Source organism: Microsporum canis, genomic scaffold, assembly GCF_000151145.1.
Source record: "Microsporum canis CBS 113480 supercont1.1 genomic scaffold, whole genome shotgun sequence".
In the NCBI taxonomy this organism is placed as follows: Eukaryota; Fungi; Ascomycota; class Eurotiomycetes; order Onygenales; family Arthrodermataceae; genus Microsporum; species Microsporum canis.
In genome coordinates, this window is record NW_003299169.1 from 2,059,455 (window position 1) to 2,080,799 (window position 21,345).

A 21,345-nucleotide genomic window follows, 5' to 3' on the forward strand; every position below is an offset into this window, starting at 1 on the left:
GATAAAAAAAAAGGTATATATGTTATGCGGCTAAGTAGGGTTTTGGAAGGTTTTAGTCCTTGTGGTTTGGAAGGCTAAGAGGTCCAGAACAGGTTGATGAGGCGAAAAAGGGTAAACGGCAGAGACGGGTATTTTTGAATCAAGGCGAAGCGGAGGCGATATGGACCGGAAGACAGCTGGCCAAGTCAAAGAAAGGGCAAAGGTGACGGTCGTGGAAGGGGAGAGAAATAGGGAGAGAGATTTGGGTTTAAAGGACCGTGTTCAAGAAATGATAACAGGAAAAGGAACGTGCAAGGGGAGAATGGGGTAAGCTTGGGAGGTGCGAAAGGGCGAGACGGGAAGGATATAGATGAATGATCAGTGTCGAACATGGATAGGTACATATATCGGAGGAAGATAGAAATGCCGAGAGAACAGCGGGCCTAGTAGGGGGAAGTGAAATCGTCACCCTCTTCTTAATGCTGGGGGCAGGCAGGTGGTGGCGGGAAATACCTATTATCTGAGGGTACCGCAAGCGGCTTCGGATTAAAGATGGAGATGCAGCATGATTGGCGCAAGACGGTCCTTCACGCAGCTTAGCTCCGTGAGAAACAAGGCGGACCAGGCTCCATGGGGGACGAGCGAAAGGGAACGCCACTGCCAGATGGTCCATGGGTCACACCTGTTGCAAAAAAAAAAAAAAAAAAGAAAAAGAAAAAAAAGAGAAAAAAACTAGAAGAGTGGGAGAGAGATAGATGAAGGTGTAACAGGAAAAAGCAAACCTGCAAGGCGTCCGCCAATGACTAGCCTGCGCCCTCCCTCCTCGCAGGAGCAAGACAGCGCGAGCGATATTGCACTCGAAGCAAGCCTGGGGCGTGGGTCTTCCACACACTCTCTTCCACCCTTCCTCCCCCCTGGTCCAAGGGAGATGGCGGGTCAATGCAGTGGCTGCATGGTGATGCATGGTGAGAGCAGCAGAGAAGCGAAAAAGATCGTTCTCCTCCCTCCCCCTTTCTCCTTTCGCTCAGAAGGGCGCTAATCATGCACATCTTTCGAGAGATTGGCGGAAAAATATCTTTTTTTTTTTTTTCTTGTCCTTTCTTGAGCCCCTACATATGCTCCCGTATATTATGTCGTAGCTTGTGTACATGCGAAGTTTGAGGCCGACTATGACTGTTACTTAATCTAACACAGCCAATGGTGTTGGGAGAGTGTGATGGCCTATGATGAAACTAGCCAGTCCACATCATAGTAATGTCCAAATCTCCACCCGAGGATGTTTCGGCTGAATCAGGATTTGTTGACAACGGTGCGTACGAGCCCTGTCATAGGGCGACGGAATTGGAAGAGATCTCAGAGCCCAGTTTGACTAAGCGCTATGTCTGTCTAGAGAATCTCTCAGTGAGAGGTGGAAGCCGAATGGTGTTCGCATGGTTCTTTTTTTTTATTTTTTATTTTCTCTATTCTTGACGTGGACCCTTTATTTTTTTTTCGATTCTGTAAAGGACAAAACAGGTCAAAGATCGATGTCTTCTGGAACGAATCAAACGGCAGGCAAGATGGCAAATCGAGACACAGCAAGCCAGGATACTGTGAACAGTGCCGTATGGCCCGTGGAGATTTACCTCTTTAGTGGAGCCGTGGCTTTTCCTGGGCTTCTGATGTCAGCATCTGTCTAACCTGGTTGAAGGAGGAGAAAGAAGAAGAGAGAAAAAAGAAACCAAAAGCAAACACAAGTTCGACAAGGGAAAGCAAAAATGGAAATGAAAAACAAAAGTTAATGCTGGCCAGTTGGCCTAGCTCGAAGTATTATGCAAGACGGGTGTGTTGGTGCGTGGTTATGGTTGTAGTGCGTGTATACAACTCTATGTGTGAGGCAAAACATAACCGTCATCCCCAAGGCCGAAGCCTGGTATTGGGGAGCGAACAAAAAGAGAGTTGCCTAGGATGGCCTTCTTGCATGATGATAGGTGGCACCTTCGAACCAGCGTCTTCGTCCTGGGTTTCTTTTCGACTATAGTTTTTAGCGACCCGCAAAGTGCTATGCAGAGTGGTCAAGGGGGTGGTTGATTTAGATGATGGATGGGATGGGGACTCGACGTGCAGGTTAGTGCGAGGCTTGCGGAGCTTCGGCGTGCCCTGTGGATGATTAAGGGCAACGATAATTGGGGGGGAGCGAAGGAGGCTTGTTCTTAGGGTGGTGCCCTTCGAAGCTTGGTCATGTTGATGATGTTCTTGACACGAATCAAAATAAAAAATTAAAGAGTCGATCTGTTTCCCTTGCGGTGTGTCCTTGCTGCGTAGATTTCATCATCGGGGGGAGACACTTTTTGCAAAAAAGCAACTTGATTCATATATCATAGTTGTTATATAATTGTTGTTAATTTTTTTTTTTTTGCATGCATGACACTGCCCCTGTACCATGTTGGATGATCGGGCTGAAATCTAACTGGTGACCTTGGGCCCTTTTTTCGAACACGGCTGGCGGCCTGGTATTGGTTTCAGTGCCAGGATCGTGCGGAGAATCCCCTTGAGAGACCATCATTCATCATATTATTATGCAATCCGATACACGTATTTCTATTTCTGGCGGTGTCATCATCCGCTTGTCCACTTTAAGAAACTTTTTTTGCTTCTTCCACTCTGGCAAAGATGAAGGAAGGAGTTCAAAATAACTTGGCCCTGTGCCTTATTCGCTGTCGGCTAGGAGATTATACTATAGTATGCGAAGTTTAGTGTGGCGATTGCTATTGGAGAGTTCGGGAAGGGATGCTCATCTGATCTCGGTGATCAAAGGGAGGTGGGAATCTGTTCTTCTAGACATTCAGGAACCACTGTTCAGGTTGTTGGGATATGACTTGCTGGGGATTTACTTTCATCGTTAGCAATGAAAAGAGTTATCACGTCAAGTGAAGGGCTTTCGCTGCACTAGGCGGCTACACTACCCCCTCTTGGAGAAGCCCAGTACACACACAAACAGATGTACATACTCCAGACTCCGTATCGGTCTGTACACACTATGAGAAAAGGCCCAGCAGGCTATTTGTGTCAGCAGGTTGAGTCAACAAAGAATAGTTCATGTCCGTGGCCGCGGCTAGTTTCTCGTTTGCTCCGTATCAAGCACTTCGTACGTATGACCAGAGACAGAGAGGCAGAAAACTTCAAAGCAGGAAGATCCCTGCCAAGCCCTGTCGCCTCTTGTGCCCGTTTTCTTTTTTTTTCTATGGGCTCGGTCAGTATTCTCCGTGATCAAGGGTAAAAGAAAAGTCTCAGGGCAAAAGGCGCGCCAGTTGGCCTCACACCTACCAACCAAAGACGATGAACTTCGATGATAAGCCCTTGACTAAGAAAAAAGAAATTGTCACCTATGGAATTAAATCCATACAACATAGGATGTGCTGTCTCCAGCTAACCCCAGAACGGGCAAAGCAAGGCCAGCTGCAGGCCCCTTCGGCGAGACCTCAGCGTCATTCGAAGAAGGACGCATACATTATTGTGGCTCTGTTCCGCTAGTTGAATATGGGTACCATCCCTGCTAGGTTGCTTTTGAGTCTTCTCGCATAAATTAAGTTGAAGGTCCAAGCCAGCAGAATACGTGGAAGGATTGAACCCCGTCACTGTCCTGCGTCTGCATCTTGTGTATCCATGGTGGACTGGGGGAAAAGACGGAACCTAGCCCTGGACATGGATAGTACCTCAACATGGGGCGGAGGTGGACTGAAAAGGGCAGGCCTAAGTCTTGTCCATCTGAACATCACAGTCACCATGTATGATGGTATGGATGTACCATATGCTTGACCCAAAACCTGCTTGGTCTAACACCCATACTTACGTACACTGGACTCGAACCACCACCACGGTTCGTTCGCGCTTTAGACGGGTGAGCCTGGCCCTTGGGCTGAGGCTCGTTCTCGTTCCGTGATAATAACCGACTCCTTGGGCCCCTCGCGCGACCAAGTCACCCAGACTAAAAAAGAGGAGTTGCAAGCCATCCTTTGATCTGTTAACTGTCATTTGGGCCTCCAGCATCAAAAGTCCACACCTGAACGGAGGAGCGCTGCATGAAGCGTGGTCACTAATGTACGATATACATGAGTTATCGCCCATGATCACAACTCCCAGTGGATACGAAATCTTCATACTGTATATGTAGTTGCATAATTTTAGCACGCCACGCATAAAAAATCATTCACTTGCAAAATGCTAGACCCGCTGATCTGTATACGGAGTTCCAGCTGGCAAATATCCGGGACCTGGCTCCTTTGGGTGGCTCATCGCAGAGTATTCAAATATATTATGCAGATCTAGAGAGAGACAAGACATCAGAGTTGTTCTACATAGTACAGCGAGCATTGATCTCACGTTATTCAGCCACCAGTTTGTGCATGGACTTGGCTGTTCGAGTCGTCTATATATATAACACGCATTGTAAACTATCTATATTAGACTCTCACTAATGTTCATCGAATTTCAAACTGGGCTTGACATACAGGTTGAGATGGTAACGGTTCGCAGGGGTGCGGTGGTCAGGAGGTAAGGAAAGCGTTGAAAAGTCAGGCAACTATTTTATCGCTGGAGGGTCAACTGCTTGTCTTAGCTCATGGCTGGTTATTCATTCTTCCTCTGCTCTTCTCTCCTTTTTTCCACGCTTCCTTTTTTCTTCATGTTGGTTTCTCCTTTTCCTTCCCTGATCTATTACATAAGCATATCATGTGATCTTTACTAACCACATCCTTCCTAATTCGGACGTCTTTTCTGCCCAGCCTCGGCTCCGGTTGAACTTCGGCAACTTCCCTTTTTGACACCGCCTTTTCGTCCTCTTCCCTTTTATCTTCGCGCCACGCAATAAAAAGAAAAACAAAAAAATAAAAAAAAAAAAAAAAAAAAAAAAAAAACAATAGAACTGGGCCTTCTTTTTCTTTACTTCCATCGTCCAACAACCAAAAAAAAATATACTCTGTGCTTTGTATAGAATGGAGCATGGACATCGTTAGCAGAGGGAGGGAACACGGGTCGGCTGGGAGTTTGGCCCGGATCTGCCTCCAGCTACCTATGATGTGAGTTATCGCTTTCCATGGACCAAGACACATCCGAAGAAGAAAAAGCCACGCTCGTCTCGGATGGGAATAGTCTTGAGAGAGTCGGAGAATTTGTCTCCAGTAGCGACGGAGCATCCGGGCGGCCCTGACTACAGGATGGAGTACATCATACATGATGCTTACTCCTAACTTCTCCGCCTTGGAAGGATCTCGTTTCTTCTGGTTGATGGAGTAATGGTCAAAAAGGGCTTCGTATCTGGAACGTTCCATTCGATCGCCCCTTACAATGTATATCGTCTCCTTCGGCGTTCTCCAGAGTTACATGTCCTCTCCCAGGCTACGTTGTAGTTGTTGGGCCCTCCCTTTGGAAAAGAAAGGAAAGAAAATGGCATCTCGTTCTTTTCCTCCTTCGTCCTCCCCTGTCCGGTGGTGTCCTGATGAATAATTTTTATTTAAGCGAACAAATTAAGAAGCTTGAGGAGCGCCTCCTTGCATCTTCAAGGACGGAGTATCACTCCCCAATGGGTGGAATGCGGGAGGATCGTTGTTCATTTCTTTTTTCCCCTTTCAAGGCCAAGTTGAGGCCTTTTTTTCCCTCTGCGTCATTACTATAAGTAAACGTGGGGATATATCCTTGACAGCTGCTTCAAGTTCTTCTATCAATCCCCTTCAGCTGAGATGTAAACGGTTTATGGGTAGTTGATTGGTTGAATGGTAGAGAGATCATGGAGAAACAGTGAATTCAGCCCCAATATGCCCTTTTTTAACCTTTTCCTTGCCGTGTTTGTCATCCTTTTTCCATGCGATGCGTTTCAAGGTGGACATCAGGCCACAGCTTCAGACTAGTTGGACGGAAAACCATGTGCGAGGTTGAATGGATACATGTCAGAAAATACTCTCGTATAGATACTCTGTCCACCACATGAAGTTGAACAATATTCAACAGCCAAAAAGAAAAATTCCGCAAGGATGTGACTAAGTTGTTCCAGAATCCAACTTCTCCAGTCGAATGAAAAGAGCATGGGGATGCTATACTTAGTACGGGATCTGGGTTTCTCAACATCATAATGAGATCTTCTCTCCCTTACCAGACTCCCTCTGTATATATGTTTACTTACGTATATACCGCATTCCCATATCCTTAGTAGAGAATTTAATTAAAGAATGATATTAGACCTCGGGATCTCTCTATGCAGCCCGTCCACCCATGGCTGAACAAGGGGTCCTTGCATCAAAGCGCAAGATTCAATTTGATATAGTTAATAGGTGGGCGAGATAATATGTAAGCCAGGAAGCCGAGTTGGCTTGCACGTTGATCGTCTGTGTTCCTTCTTTCGTTTCCACCTCCCCAGCCTCTTTGCCCGGCCGCTGGGGAAGGGAAGAATCCATGGCTGTTGCGCGATTGTTGCCCTTCCCGTTGTGGGGATTTGGGCCAGCAAGGGCGGGAAGATGGAGGAAAAGAGTAAGCTCAACACGCTCTCACTGGCCCCCAGCCTTTGGCTTTGTTAGAGGTTTGGCCGCATATTATACACAGAAGTGTATGTACAATGTGCATGGATTCATGATACGTAAGATCCTGCTTTGGAGATAAAGTCTTGAACCCGGAAGAATGGGAAGAGTTGATTGGTGTTTAACAAACGGAGAAAAAGAAACATCCCGCGGCATAGGCATCTATATATCTCTTTGCACAGAGTATGTACAGAGTAATTATGTATATCTGTATAATGCAGCAACGGAGGACTGCAGGTAAGATAGAAGGTTTATCTGCAGATCAAGATAAGGGGATAATAATATACTTACATACATACGTATATGGAGTACAGGCTTTTTATTTCTGCCTGGTATCGGGAGGTCTTTAGGGTTATTCAGCCTTGGAGATTCAAAAGCAAGCAACAGCAACCATCGCGACCATGCTTGTCACCGTCAAAAATATCAGAGACAGTGTTTACTCCGCCGTCTTCCCAGCCACGGTCATTTGAGATGTCAATATTTTGCTGTTTCATTTCTACATTCGATAAAGCCCCCCAGCCTCTCGGGACTCGTCATCAATACTGTTCTCTTTTTTCGAAGAGATTTAATTATATATGCATTCAATACTCAGATTCAGGCAACCTTAATGTACGACTGAGACAGAAAGTATTCTCGAGGAACTACTCCGTGCCCTGAGCCGTGTTAACATTTCTGATCCTTTCTTTTCTAACGGGAAAGCCGTCAGGGGGTGGCCCAAAGGAAAAAAAATCCAAGCCCGTTCCCAGTCTAGACGGGATAGATGATTGTTTTTCTTTCACGACGCGCAATTTTGCATGCTGGATGTTGTAGTTACGGCCACCTGCTCTATTAGATGTGCCACGGAGCGGTTCCAGGCCCAGCAGTGTATCTGACATGCGTGGGGAGTGTGTACAGCTTCGGTTTCGTCCGTATTCCCAGAGGGAAGGGGAAACACTTTGATATCCAGCTCCTAACTGCTTGGAGGAATACATACACAGTAGTATTCTATTATCCTAACATACAGAAAAGGCTACTCCTTTTTAATTTCTTATTTTGTTGTTGTTTGCCTGTTTGTCTAGAAGCTAGTCCAAGGTGAAGTTGCTTTTTCATCCCATTCCCAAGCCCAAGGAAGAGAAACATATCGGCTCGGGTTTCTCCTACTTTCAGCTTACCATCGAACTGGCACTCCAATAGGGGACACTACTATCGGTTTTGATTGCCCTGGGCTATGGCCCAAGGAAGGCCCTTCTCCCGACGCCTGATTAGGCATTAAAAAAAAAAAAAAAAGAAAAAGAAAAAGAAGTTATGGAACTCAGGATAGCAATATATCTGTGCGACACCAATGGGCAACCAACCCTATCTCCATGAATGCATACAGAGTAACTTCCCACACAAGTTAATATCATGATAATAACCACCTTGGGAGGGGCTTCATGGGCTGAAGGAAGAACGTACCTTGAGAAAGATCCGAGCTCCTCGACTCCCAGCTTCCCTGCACCTCCTGATCAGCTTTATCGCCCACCCCCTCCCATAGTCAGAGTACACTATTCAAACGGTGACACGTCAGTCCAATGATATCGCATGTGAGGGCCTCCTACCAGTCCTCCCGCCCATCCAAAAGTCCTTCCAGCCACGATTCCTACAGTGATACGAACCTTAAAGGGGCACACAATAGGTTTTGATAGCTCTGAATGCCCTTTTCCGCAGCCAGAGACATGGTTGAGATTGCGTGTAGCCAGGCATTCAATTATCGTGACCATCTTCTCCTTGAAGGTGCGTGCATTGCAGGCGGAAGCAAAAAGGCAATCATTCTGCGGATGTGGCTTGTATAAGCCGCTCCCTCTTTTCGATCTCTCCCTATTCGGATATATCCTCCTTAGCCTTTCTCCTCCCCCCCCTTCTTGGCCACAGCTTGCAGAAGTACTACATAGTATGTATGTAATAGCGCGCTGTCCGACTAGGGTATATACAGTCTTTATTTCTGTGCTTGGCCAGTTAACTCTTCATCGACGCGCCTATCACCTCTCTGGCGAAGATCATGATTCTCATATCATGTGCTGTTGTGGGAGCAGAGGGAGACAGAAGAAGAGAAGAAAATATGCTGGCTGCTCTTGAGTGGTCGTAAGATGTCGCAAAAAGAAATGGAAGAGAGGGAGAGAGAGAGAGAGCTCTTCGCGTAGAACAGAATGCGCCCGTTTGCCCACTAACGATCACGGCCAATAAATGATCTGCTCAGCCTGTATCACCTCATCTCGTTGATAATATTTCTCCGACTGGCCGTCTTCGATACGAAAATGGACAAAAGTAGCACCACCATCGCCGACAGCCATCACTCCAGCCCTGGCATCATGTCAGCTCGATCAAATGGCACGTTGTACCTCCCAACACCCTTTGGCATTGCATACTATTTGGCAATAAAAGAGATGAAAAAATGATATGCTAAGAAGCTCAGGGCATCACCTTAAAGTCGCCAAGCTTTTGCTAGTTTGCATGTCGGTGCGACGTTGCGATATTTTGATAAGGGCGTCTAGTCATACAAAACGGCTTTCCTCAGTACGCATTCATACATCCTGCTCGGCACAACCACAGCTTGCTGCGGAGCACAGTGCCCGAAGTGTGTCACGATGGGTAGCAGAGGCTCTCGCTTTCCTAATAGCGCTGCAGGGCCCTTTGTGGTATGTCTTGCGACATGCGAAGTGGCAAACAACTTCCACTTCAGACGTTGTCGGGAGTAACATGTACACAATAACGGCTTCTTGTCATTGCATATCCGCTTGAGCAACCGAGTGACACTATTAATATTTGCATATCACGCTATTTGCAATGGCTTGGGATCTTTTTTTACCCTTCTTGATTCATTTCCTTCTTTCCGACCACAATTCGGTATACCCAACGTACATAGTATGCGCGAACAGTCACCGCAACTAGAAATAGTTCCGTGTTGAGAGCATAAGGCCGAGGCATTATAATTGCCTGGCGATTGTTATGGTCACTAATAGCGTTATTGGATCTGTCTGGACGGGGGAGGTTTTGAGAATTTGGTTTCACGGCTTAGGACGTATCACATCTCCTCTTCAAACTACTGTCAGCTCTGAAGCGAAATATACCCATGAAATTGTTGATATAGACATGGCTGGCACTGGCTGCTGCATGCCAAAGCGTGAATAAGAACGTGCGGGGCGGGTTAGACTCGTTCTCTTCCGTGGAAGATAGGAAAGCCGAATAAAAAATGATACTACCATGCTGCCTGACATATATTACCGGTAAGGCTTCAGTACCGCATCTCCGTGGCCTCAGCTCACGGATGAGCTCCAATGCCGCAAACCGGGTTCCAGGTGCCCCGCTTGTACGGAGTACATAATTATCAAGCACCTTGGGGCTTTCCCCGAGCTCCCTTTTCCCTTGCTTTCTCATTATGATAATATTCATCTGCAAACGCGTGGTTGCAATTTAAATTTATCTCCACGTCTTAAATTCGATACCCTCTTGTTCTTCTCGTGCGGAAAGCGTTGGGGACCGTTGTGAGCTCATGATCCTAAATTATGATTTATCATATCATTGTGCTTCTATATGATTTTCAACCCTGGTCGATATAACGGTTTAAGGCATGAAGTTTACCCCGTACTCTTGAAACGTACTATAAACTGCTCCGGCTTCCCGGGCGCTTGACCGGGATACTCCTTTTATCCATCTGGAACCTAATTTTCTTAAGCGTGCGTTTCACCCCTAGGATATCGTCCTTTGAACACCCTCCGCTTCCTGCTGTCGCCATCAGATGCAAAGCCCTTTAAGCGAAGGAAGAAACAAGAGGCAGTTGGCCGAATCCCGAGATATCGCAAATGACTTGCTAGGCTAACTGAAACGCCTTTTATTCTCGACGCCCAACTATGATGTGGAGCATGACTTTATTATTTTGCTATTCATGCGCTGTGCCAGGCTCTTCTTCCCTCGTTCCACATGGACCCCCGAGCTGAATGGGCGGAATTATATGTTGAGGGAGTCTTGCGAATACGGTCTCAGCTTCTTGTAAGATAGAGATGCACATCTTCAACATGTATATATGTATGCGCAAAGGCTACGTGTAAATTAGTCCCTGAATTCTGTAGCCTTGTAAGTGTTCTACTCACTATACTTACAACAAAGCCGGGCCAAGCGTACAGAGACCAGCATATCCCTAGTATCCTAGTTTTCGGGTTAGTTGCTTTACCATATTGCGGCTGGTATCTCGGCTGTTATCTACATATAGCTTGTTAGATCGCACTTCGGCGAACCTTGGAAAGTGAGCAGTCAGGTGATGCGTCGGGAGAGCTGCTTGCCCCTTTCACCCGTTGCGAGCTGAAGAAGAAGAGGGTCGTTGGCCTTGTTCGTGCAAACGGCCGGACTACGCCACGAAGCTTCCAGAATGCCACGAAATGTCAGGAGACGATCCTGTGGCGCATGCCTGTACACATGATCTTTCAACGCTCCCTTCAACGGGCGTAGCATGCAAAAATCCATCTACTTGTACGGAGTATATATTCGATAGTTGTAACTGTAAAAATTTGAAAAAACGGTAGCTTATATATATAATTCTATCTTATGGAGACACGGATACTCCGTGTCTTTGCTTTTTCACACATCGCTTCAGGTGAATCAAGCTCGATGGCTTAGATCCGGAGCCTACTTTACTTCAGTTCTCACCAGCGCAGTCAGCTCAAACTTTGTTATTCCTAGAAATGAATGGATGACGAAGTGCCTCTGAAGGAGTGCAGCGCTTCTCCGGGTTCAGGTTCAAACACCGGTCGAGGAGATCAATGAACATCATTATCTCCTTAGACTCTGCATCATCAAGTCTTGCGCCTTTGCCAATCAGCCGAGACTTCAGGTCTCGCGTAGGTTTCTTGAAGTCAAGAATCTTGGTCACCATGCGCCCTGTAATCTTGTCCTCTTCCAAGCTCCGAAAATTGAGTAGGTCATCAAAGTGTAGATGTGCTAGGGTCCCGCGTCGTAGAAACTTGGGCGGGAATTTACCACGGCATTCCATGATAGACCGAAGCATCTGATTATTATTGCGCCCTGTGAAGAGTATCTTCCCTGAATAGAGCTCGAAGAGGGTGCAGCCTATTGACCAGATGTCCAAACTATGATCATAGGGTATTCCAAGTATAATTTCAGGGGCTCGATAGAATCGACTGACAAGATAAGGGGTGATCTCATTTTCTGAGGCTAACGAGGCAGAGCCCAGGTCACATATCTTCAGGATATTTCTATTCTCGTTAACGAGGAGGTTGTCGGGCTTGATATCTGCGTGGAGGATATTGCATTTGCGGAGTAGGCTCAACCCGAGGAACATTTGCTGGGCATATGCCCGGATAGCACGTAGGTTAATACCGACTTCTCGACCAAATTTCTTGAGGACCTCACGAAGGTTCATGCTGAGGTTCTCGAAGACCATACACAAATGATTCTTATGGTCAAAATGCCTATCAAACCTGATGATGTGTTTCTTGTCATCAGGGTCTGCATTTTGCAGCAGTTGTAAGATATCTATTTCCGTCATGCCAGCTTTCCGCATGGTATCGTTGTTTCGAACAATTTTCACTGCCACTAATTTTCCTGTCTTCGAGTCTGTAGCGCGTACAACGGAAGAGAACATGCCCTTGCCTAAAATTTGCTGGACGTGATACCGACCGTTGATCAACTCACCCAACATGACATTATAATAGCCTTCGGGATCATCCCAATTATCCAACATGCTCATGTCGAGCTCTTGAGGTTTTGCACTGCTTCGCTGGAACCCGCCACCTGCCGTCATTGACAAAGGGGGTTCTTCAGCAAACATATCATCGTCATCTTCAGCGAACATGTCAAAATTGTCTTTGACCTTTGCTGGATTCGGATTTTCTGCTTGTTGAGCCAAAGCAGTGGCTGGCTGGCCTGTCTTAGTTTGATCGTAAGAAGTAGCGGAGACGTCATCCCCAAAGTGTCGCTTGTCATGTCTCTTCTTATCCTCCCGCATATCAGAAGTTGGATCATAATCGGCAGCACATGCTTCTTCCTTGTTCATTCCGCTCCTGTCACGTAAGTCTGTATTTGCAAGGTCTTCATCCTTTGCTACCTCGAAGTTAGCGGGTGACTGTGAGCCCGGAGTATCAATAGGAGTGGCCATAGGTGAGGCAGCGGAAGAAACTATAACCAGTTAGTTATGTTGTTAATTAAGGCATGTAGTGATGGGAAACTTACCTGCTTCATCAGCATTAGATATAATTTTGGCGGAACCGTTTATCATAGACTCAGACGGGTTTCCAGGCTTCAAAGCCTGGACTATGAGAGGCTTTGGAGCGTCGCGATACTTAGCCTTGATAGCTTCACGGCGTTTCCGCCGCTGTTCAATCAGAGTAGCTTCGTCAATTGGTTCTATCGACATTTCACTGTCTTCAGTTGTACCTTGAACAGATAGGCTAGAAAAGAAACGTTAGCAATAAGGTTAAGTGAATGTTAACACCTGAGTAGCATGAGCCCACTTACTTAGAATCTGGATTAGGCCTATTATCGGAAGGATTCTGTTGCATCTGAGATTCTCCATTTTCAGCCTCTTGTCTCCAAGTTTGAGCGTTAACTGAGGGATTTCCCCGTTCGCTCACTGACTGTTTTGTAGACAACTTAATCTCCTCCTGTCTACGGCCCATGGCCTTGCCACCTGATACTGTGACGCTCCTATTAGGAGCTTCATCGCCAGAATATTGCTTCTGCTTTCTGGTATCCCGGTAGGGAGAACGGCTTCGTGTTCTCGGTCGCTTCTCTGGCCTTCCGTCAAAATCGTCACTGTACTGCAAGTCTCGGCTATCCCTGTCATAGCCGTCGTTCTTGTCGTGGTCGTAGTATGAGCGTTGATTGTGTCGGCGAGAGCTCCCGCGACCATAATAGCCGTCATCGTATGTGTCGTTTGAAAACTTTACACGGCCCACACGGCCGCCTCTATCGTAGTCATAGTAATCATCTCGTCTCCGCTTTTCGCCTCTGGAAGATCTGTAGTATGGCGAACGGGATCTTGATCGTTCAGGACGATAAGTCCTCGAAACAGGGGACTTTGGGGGCAAAGCATCGTTTCTGAGCTTACGGTCAACGTTGGTGTCATTAAAAATAGAGGTTTGCGACGTAGTTGCCTTCGTATCTGAGCCTGACTCGATGATCTCACCCTCTGATGGGGTCGAAGGAGACCTTGACCGCCGTGCTGCCATAACCAAAATTCCGACTCGTCAAGGTTGGCTCAAATGGAGAATCGAAGCGAGCTTATAAAGAAACAGAATGTGATTCGGTTAGTCAAACGAATCTTCAAGTTGTCCTTGATATTTTTTTTCTAGACTGGAACAGCTAAACGACGATGGCTTTGAGCGAACCAGCAAACCTGACTTCCAACCAGCTTACTTTGCAAGAGGCATTTCTAGGATGAAAAGGAGGTCTTCTTGACTTGACGGACGAAGGGGCCGTTAAACAACCGGCAGGTGAAGCGTGCAAAATAAAAGGAGGTCGCGTTGAAGTTGAGAACTGTGCTAAGGCAAAGTCGAACAAGTGAGAAAAAGAGGTGAAGGCAAAAAGGTTTTACCACTTAGCCTAAACAGGACTTAGCCGCCCTCCTTCCGCGCCCCCAAGAGTGTCTTATCAGTTTGAACTTATCAATAATTCAACGGCAAACCAGAAAATTTTATACACAACAACTTCCCTCTGTATAACACTTTCACACAACCGTCAAACTAAATAACTATGGGTGGTGCATCTCGAGAAGGTAAGCCTCTTGCTTCCGGTGTTTGTTATGCCTCTGTGCTAACCAGAAGTTTTCACCCCACTCCAGGCGGCAAGGTCAAGCCCCTCAAGGCCCCAAAGAAGGAGAAAAAGGAGCTTGACGATGAGGATCTTGCATTCAGAGAAAAACAGAAAGCCGGTATGCTATAGATACATCTTTACCGGCTCTGGTATCTTTTTTCCACGGCTCTAACATACCGTTATAGACGCAAAGGCCAAGAAGGAACTCATGGAGATGGCCAAGGGCAAGAAAGGCCCTATGAACACCGGTCAGCAGGGCATCAAGAAATCCGGAAAGAAATAAACGATCACATATGCGACGTTTTCTTCAACTACACGGCTTTGATCGCCTTCCACACCCGAAAGGATAGATCACCACCAGCGCGGCCTTCCCTTTACGCTACATTATGAACATATGAGTTGACGCTTCTCCTTCTTGAAACGGGGCTGGGAAAGGTTGGCATGGCTTTATTTCATTATACTCTTTAGCTTGGGATATTTAGAGTGCCTGTCGAGTCTTAACTTTGTATCCTTTCTATGTTGTCAGACAACCCCCGTACGTACTGCACAGATTTGGACGGATGTTAGATAATAAGCTGATACGTTGAAATATACATTTTCCCGATTGGCGCTATGGATTTTGATTATGTGCATAGTCTCAACTCGTAACCCGTTTTACCCACAGCGTTGGTTCGTTGGCATATATGTCACCCTTGTCTCTCTTCTTGTACGCACGAAGTAATTTTAGCCCAAGCTCATGCTCCTCCTTTTTGATATCCGCTAATTCGTTGTTTAGGCTTGTCACAGTTTTGCTCACTTCGCTTCTGGTTGCCATATCATATGCTATCGAGCTAGGCTGGATAACCTGTGTCAACTCATGGATCATTGTGTCGATATTCGTCTTTCGACGAGCAAGGTCGGCAAGCTTAGCTTTGATATCCTCGATTCGAGTAGTAATGTTTGTCTCAGGCTGGGCCTGCGGTGACGTTCCAGTTTCGGAGACCGTGGTCATCTGCGACGGAGTAGGCTTACGAGTGGTGTTTTTGACGGAGAACTGTTGCATTCGAGACCCAATATCTGGCAGCGGTTGATCAAACGCATCTGAGTTTGGCGGAGGGCTTCCAGGTTCAGTCGTTGCGTATGTTGTCGTGCTGAAGCGGCTACATGGTTCCTGGGAAAGTCCCATGCCCCGGAATCGTTGCGTCAAAGTATCACTTAATCCGTCTCTTTCTTTCATTAATTCTTGGTTGGTCTGCCCAGCAGCCGCACCAAACTTGCCAATTTCTCTTGATACCGACGCAGGAATGATTTGTAAGGATTCATCAAAAAGACTTGAATACGTTGAGTTAGGGATAGTCAATGGTGCAGGAGTCGCTGTCGCAGGTACTCTGTCTTTTTGAGGAACTGCCGGTCTCGGTTTAGGTGCCTCTGGAAGTGCCTTGTTATCTCTAACGTTGTATGGTCTTGCTGTTGCAAGCTTACCACCACCTAGCTGTGAACTAGATCGGCTTCTATACCCTCCATCTTTTAAAGGTGGTGGAGGAGGTTTGTCATAAGCGGAGGTATCAGAGTCTGTTCGGCGTCGGGTCTTAGGAACATTCATGCGGCTTGGGTTTGACTCCATACTCTTCAAATCAAGTCTTGAATTCTGAAACGCACTGGCCCTAGAATACCCTTCAAGTTCCAAGTTTCCTCGAGTAACTTGCGCATATTTACCGTTATCACTCGCTGGTTCACCTGAATAGTCATCCCATTTCGTTAAAGGTTGATTTTCGGTAGTCGATGGCTTTATACCATCAGTTGCGTACCCAACCCGGTTAGGAAGGCTACTTCCGTTGCTATATCTATCCATGGTAGGGCTGTCTGTGGGCTCTTCGATAGGAGAAACATTTTGGCTGTCCTTTGATGAACAGTAATGTTCACGGATGGGTGAAACCGGAGGGGACACATCACGATCACCGTACCCCGAATAGTATACCGAGTAAGAGTGATAAGAATCGCCATGGTTTTGCGGATGCGCCATCGAGTCTCGAGAATAAACCGACGAGGTGTTCCGTGCATGTGCTGCTTGGTATGAAGGTTTCGGTATAGGTTCGGATGCTATAATTTTCCTATTCATTTTTCTTCCATTAGATCCTGAGAGAGAGAGTAAATGAAGACACAATTTACTCACGACTGAGGTGTTTTTGATCCATAAGTAGACGAATAGCCTCCGTGACCAAATCCAGATAGGGCATGTATCTTATCACTCGCGGAGACGGTGACAGTCTGGTCTTGGGGCTTTGCCCAGTCTCGAGGTTTATGGATCTTCTTCCACATCTTCCAGTCACTTTGAGAGAAGAGAATGTTGTGTGTTGGTAAGTGCTAGTAGATGGTATCGTTATAACGAGCGCAGCTCAATGGAGTAAGGTGTTAAGATGTCTTGCAGGCTGGTAAATAGAAAGGGCATATATTTTTCAAAGAATTCCCTGAGATCCCGTAGATCCAAGTTTATAAAGAGAAGATGGCGTGTTTGGAGGTGTTACTCTCCGTTGAACATGACCGAGTTTGGAAATGAACAAGTAGAATGAATGTAGAGTGAATAACCGCAGCGAACGAACAGATATTCCAGTCCCGGGCCAGGCATGAAGAAATCAAAGAGAATGTAGGGGGAAAAAAGGGTTGTCAGACATGAAACTCAGCCTCTCACTCTCTGCCTGCAGAGTTATTTAACCAAACGTCTAACCACCGACAGGTTTCAAGTTTGTACACGGAGTATTAAGCCTGATAGTGATAAGCGCCTTTTATCACGTCACGTGCGTGTTACTCAGCCTCATCAGCCTCACTAAGAAGGAAATTACACTAACTATTAATATCTTTTGGTGGTCAGATAGAATAAAAACGCTAGTTCAGCTGGTTATGGAGGCAGCTCCCTTCATCTTTTACTTTCATTCTCTTTCAAGTTGTTGTTTAGATGTACCTACCTTGACAACATGAGTCGTCCCTGGTCGGTCAAAGGCTTGCCATTACTGCAAACAGAGGCGTCAGTATGCCTTGATCCTACCTCGAGGCGAATATGCATCGAAAAACTCTCCAGTGATACATTTAGGCTCATCATGGCCTCACCATGCGAGCCAGCCAGAACGGATCCCCTGCTTCTTGGTTCAATTTTGATCGAAGGCATTGTTGTCCTTGGACAAGGTTCCGCCAAAGCTTGCCTCCTAGCGCAAAGCCCTCCGCGGCAAATTCTTATCCCTAATGGTGGAAATTAGCTTCTCTCGCGTGTATTGAACCATTGGTAACCACTATGGCTGGATCCTACCTATGTCTTCTATCGTTTGCCGGAGTTGCCAACCTGTATTGTAGGGCTAGCTGGATGCATGCGCTAGCGAATGGCGGTTATCTAACTGAGTCATCCATCACGTGAGTGCTGAATCAACCCGTGGGGTAGTTAGCCCCTCCGTGATGTAAAACCATAGATATAAATCATCCAGCGACGTTCAGTTTACTCAAAAGAAAAAAATGTTTACATGTTTACTGAATACATAAAGCGCCCGTTAGTTTAAAATGAGCCAGCCAAGCAGAGAAATACTTAACCCGTCTCAGACCCGAAATCAAGTCCGGGTATGAAGCGCCCGCTTTCCCTTCTTAAGGCATGAAACTAAACTTATAGCAGGTTATCGTAGAGCTTGAGAAAGAATGTATCCCAGTCATATTAGAACCCCTAGCCTCGGATGACATATGCTCCGTGATAAAAACTGCTGCTGCTACCCTCGCTTCTGACGAGCGTAGTGGGAAAGGGACAACACCCGAGAAAGCAAAAATGAAAGTGCTACTTTTTAAACCGACTCCGGACTATAAAGCGGTGGTAGACTGTACAGTGAAGCATTTACGAGATGTAAGATATATGTCCAATCTCCGGAAATTCAAGTCTAACTATCAAAATTAAGATCAACCTCAAGAACCAAGAGTTTCCAATACCAAATTTACCGCAAATGAGTTTCGACACAATTATATTTCCCCCGGGTATTTATCGATTTGAATCACTCAATGTAATTTCTATACGTGTCTCCGATTTTGGAAGTGCAACTACAGAAAAAATAGGTGCGCATTCCCACGAAATAGCCCAGGGGGATATCTTCGTGGCCAAGGGTTTTGTGGACATAAATATAAGGGAAAAGTGTGCGTTTATTATTATGACGTCACGTCTGGGAATGTCATAAGCTGCTCGTACGGCCTGAGAAGCTCATTCATTACCTGGAGATTTGGTGGTGATGGCGGACCGTATGTACCATAGATGACCTGATTCATAACCATTGGCACTGGGCTAGGAGTAGCTGCAAACGACGGATCATGACAAGAAAGCATAGGGTTCATAACTGTATAGTCAACGATTCGCTCAGCATTTAGAGCGGCTTGAACTAGTATAATGTTAGTTTGTTTGGTTATATATATGTTCCATATGTACTTACTTCTTGCGTCTTGCTCGCCATTAGACAAGTGCGCTCTTCCTTGTAGGGCATCCAAAGTTATGGTAAAATTATTTGTTCCATTGGGGATAAGAACAGTTGTTGGTTCGATGGTGCTTAGTGAAGCTGATGTGTTTTGTGTAGAGTTTGTATAGCTGGGATTAAAAGCATAGGATTCACCCATTGATCGAACTGCAGTCGGCAAGTTACCAATTGCGTCAAAAAGATTCAAAGCACCATCCCTAGATCGCCTAGACGGGTGGATGCAGGAATCTTGCAGCTCATTATCCGGACACAGTCGTTTCTTGTGTATGCCATAGGGCGTAAATCCCATTCCTATGTATCAGAAGGTTAGTCCACGATATTGTAAAAGATTTCTTTGTCGAATATCCTACCAACTCCCTGCTCATATGGAGAGACGACAGGTTCTATAGAAACCCTTGCTGTGCAAGGCAAGGCTTCGGATATCACACAGGTACTGTGGAGTTGAGAGAGGGTATTGGCTGCATCGGCATCCCGAGCATCGTGATTGAGGAACCTGCTAGAATCGATTTCAGAACCCCTCTCCATTATGTTCCGGTTCAGTTGATTGGGCCTAGAGCCGTCATCTGTGACAAGATGGGGTGAATGCCGGGACTCAACCACTATCTGGTCAGACTGCTCTATGCCCCTCCATCCCGACGGATTGTCCGGATACCGTGTCAATAGCGGGCTGTTGGCTGGCGTTGACTCAACAGACTCTGCGTAAGAATCCCCTTGCGGGCTAGTGCACGGCGTTAAGAGTCCTGCACTCAAATTGCTATCTTCAACCCCAGAAAGAGGGGAGAGTACACCTTCGACTCCGCTTAAAGGGTTGCTTGGCATGTCGTCCGAATCCAGCAAGCTATCAATCCATTCAAGGCCGTAATCTCCCTCATGACTCTCTCCTCCATCTTCATGCTGGGAGCGGCGCTTGTATTCCGAAAGAATTCTAGAGTACGCTGGTTTAAGGATACTCCCGTATTTGTGCGCTTTTAAATGTGGAATATATGAGTTGAGGGCCGAAACTTCAATAGGTTCCAACTTTTTCGTTTCAAAACTGCAAGCTATCAGTAAAATAATGATTACCGCCAATGCGCTCCACATACCAGGTTGTCTTTGCATCTTTCAACGCAAGAATCATCCAACGAGGCTTAATCTGGTCCCATTTAGACCCAGAAATGCGCTGTGTCTTCATTTTCTGGTATTTAGTCTTCCTATCTTTCTCCGAAAGGTCACCAAAGTAACGATAGGTAAACTCATCAATTGCTTTAGAACGATTAGTTTTATACCTCCTTTGGCCACCGCTCTCACCATTCACATATTTCTCACGCAAATATTCCTCTTTGTGCTTGAGGGCATTGTCTAAGAGAATATTATCGATCTTTCGACGCGTGCTACCCGTATCTTTAACATGGTTAGCATTGTCAAAGCAAAATTCTATCAGTCCATCATTCCCAGCGAGAGAAGGCTTGTCTGTGTCGAAAAAGGTGGCAGGCGTAGAGAGCCAGGTTTGCGCCAAAGTCTTAAGATCCTCAAGGCTCTCATCGTCAGTGTCCCAACTGCTTGTGAGATTTACAAGTTTAGCAACTTGTTCTTTTGATAACATTTCCTCGTCCTTCTTAAAGGTAGCAAAGATCTCTGCTCTTGAAGGAGGTATCGGAGGCTGAATTTCACGCTTAATCTTCGATGTAATCATGTCGAAGAACAATGTGACACTTTTCGGCGAGTTGCTTATTTCCTTGAGGTACGCCCCCATGTCCTATGCCATATTAGATGGCTGAAGACAAGCAAGAGGCAAACATACATTCAATCCGAAGAAACAAAGCGTCTCCCCAAGCTCGCGGAGCTTCCTCCCGATGACGGCGTCCTTGGACTACAAGCCATTAGCCGCCGTTTCCATAATAAAACTCACAATAAGAAAAACCCTTTCCTACCTGGACTGGAGGGCCACCTTGTACCATATTCATGATCATGAGAGTGTGGATGAAGAGTGTGGTAAGTACAAGATGAGTTATGGGACAATAAGTAAATGTCAAATATGAGCAAGAGCAGCGAATGATGATTGGCTGAATGAGTTTGAACGTATATATAGGTGTAAATGTACGTATATTGGTGAGCTTGAAGAGCTTAGGTACAGGGGTAAGTCTCTGCCGGATATAATAGAGGTAGTGCACGTGATCTAACTACGTTACTAATTAAGTATAATATTTAATACACCCCCCTAGCTCGAACGAGCTAAAATAGATATATTAAATAATTTAGACGTATAAAAATAGGAAATAAAGCTATATAGTTACTAGATTAGGAAGGTACTACTAGTAGGAAGGTATTATAAAAGGTAAAAAAAGAAAAGATATCTACGTAGATACTAGTATCTACCTTTATATCCCTATAGAGAATCTAGGCGACGTTAGATTATAATCTAACGAATTTTATATATTATACTAGGTTCGAACTTAGAATCCTCCTTTTTTAGATATATCGCTTAGTTATTAGCCCTATTTAAGTAGTAAGAATATTCTAGAAGTTAGTAGTAAGGAACGAATTTAATAGTTAGTTAATAAAAAAAAGAGAGACTATATAGTCTT

At 45.8% G+C, this 21,345-nt stretch overlaps 6 protein-coding genes across 6 annotated transcripts; 2 read left to right on the forward strand and 4 right to left on the reverse strand.

Annotated features, from left to right (window-relative positions):
• Positions 1-6,627: 6,627 nt before the first annotated feature.
• MCYG_00763 (uncharacterized protein) lies at positions 6,628-7,184 on the forward strand (the record flags this gene model as incomplete). Its single annotated transcript, XM_002850613.1, has 2 exons — positions 6,628-6,764; positions 6,842-7,184. The coding sequence occupies 2 exons, from the start codon at positions 6,628-6,630 to the stop codon at positions 7,182-7,184; spliced, it is 480 nt and encodes a 159-aa protein (XP_002850659.1).
• A 1,532-nt stretch (positions 7,185-8,716) lies between these two features.
• MCYG_00764 (uncharacterized protein) lies at positions 8,717-9,920 on the reverse strand (the record flags this gene model as incomplete). Its single annotated transcript, XM_002850614.1, has 4 exons — positions 8,717-8,846; positions 9,074-9,279; positions 9,405-9,520; positions 9,614-9,920. The coding sequence occupies 4 exons, from the start codon at positions 9,918-9,920 to the stop codon at positions 8,717-8,719; spliced, it is 759 nt and encodes a 252-aa protein (XP_002850660.1).
• A 1,279-nt stretch (positions 9,921-11,199) lies between these two features.
• Positions 11,200-13,726, reverse strand: MCYG_00765 (serine/threonine-protein kinase prp4; the record flags this gene model as incomplete). Its single annotated transcript, XM_002850615.1, has 3 exons — positions 11,200-12,674; positions 12,729-12,946; positions 13,014-13,726. The coding sequence occupies 3 exons, from the start codon at positions 13,724-13,726 to the stop codon at positions 11,200-11,202; spliced, it is 2,406 nt and encodes an 801-aa protein (XP_002850661.1).
• Positions 13,727-14,249: 523 nt separating this feature from the next.
• On the forward strand, positions 14,250-14,592 carry MCYG_00766 (conserved hypothetical protein; the record flags this gene model as incomplete). The annotated part of the gene is made up of 3 exons (XM_002850616.1): positions 14,250-14,271; positions 14,338-14,427; positions 14,495-14,592. The coding sequence occupies 3 exons, from the start codon at positions 14,250-14,252 to the stop codon at positions 14,590-14,592; spliced, it is 210 nt and encodes a 69-aa protein (XP_002850662.1).
• Positions 14,593-14,946: 354 nt separating this feature from the next.
• Positions 14,947-16,607, reverse strand: MCYG_00767 (conserved hypothetical protein; the record flags this gene model as incomplete). Its single annotated transcript, XM_002850617.1, has 2 exons — positions 14,947-16,399; positions 16,462-16,607. The coding sequence occupies 2 exons, from the start codon at positions 16,605-16,607 to the stop codon at positions 14,947-14,949; spliced, it is 1,599 nt and encodes a 532-aa protein (XP_002850663.1).
• A 1,854-nt stretch (positions 16,608-18,461) lies between these two features.
• On the reverse strand, positions 18,462-20,724 carry MCYG_00768 (conserved hypothetical protein; the record flags this gene model as incomplete). Its single annotated transcript, XM_002850618.1, has 5 exons — positions 18,462-18,688; positions 18,740-19,072; positions 19,132-19,814; positions 19,864-20,516; positions 20,692-20,724. 5 exons carry the CDS (start codon positions 20,722-20,724, stop codon positions 18,462-18,464), a joined length of 1,929 nt encoding a protein of 642 aa, XP_002850664.1.
• Positions 20,725-21,345: the final 621 nt, after the last annotated feature.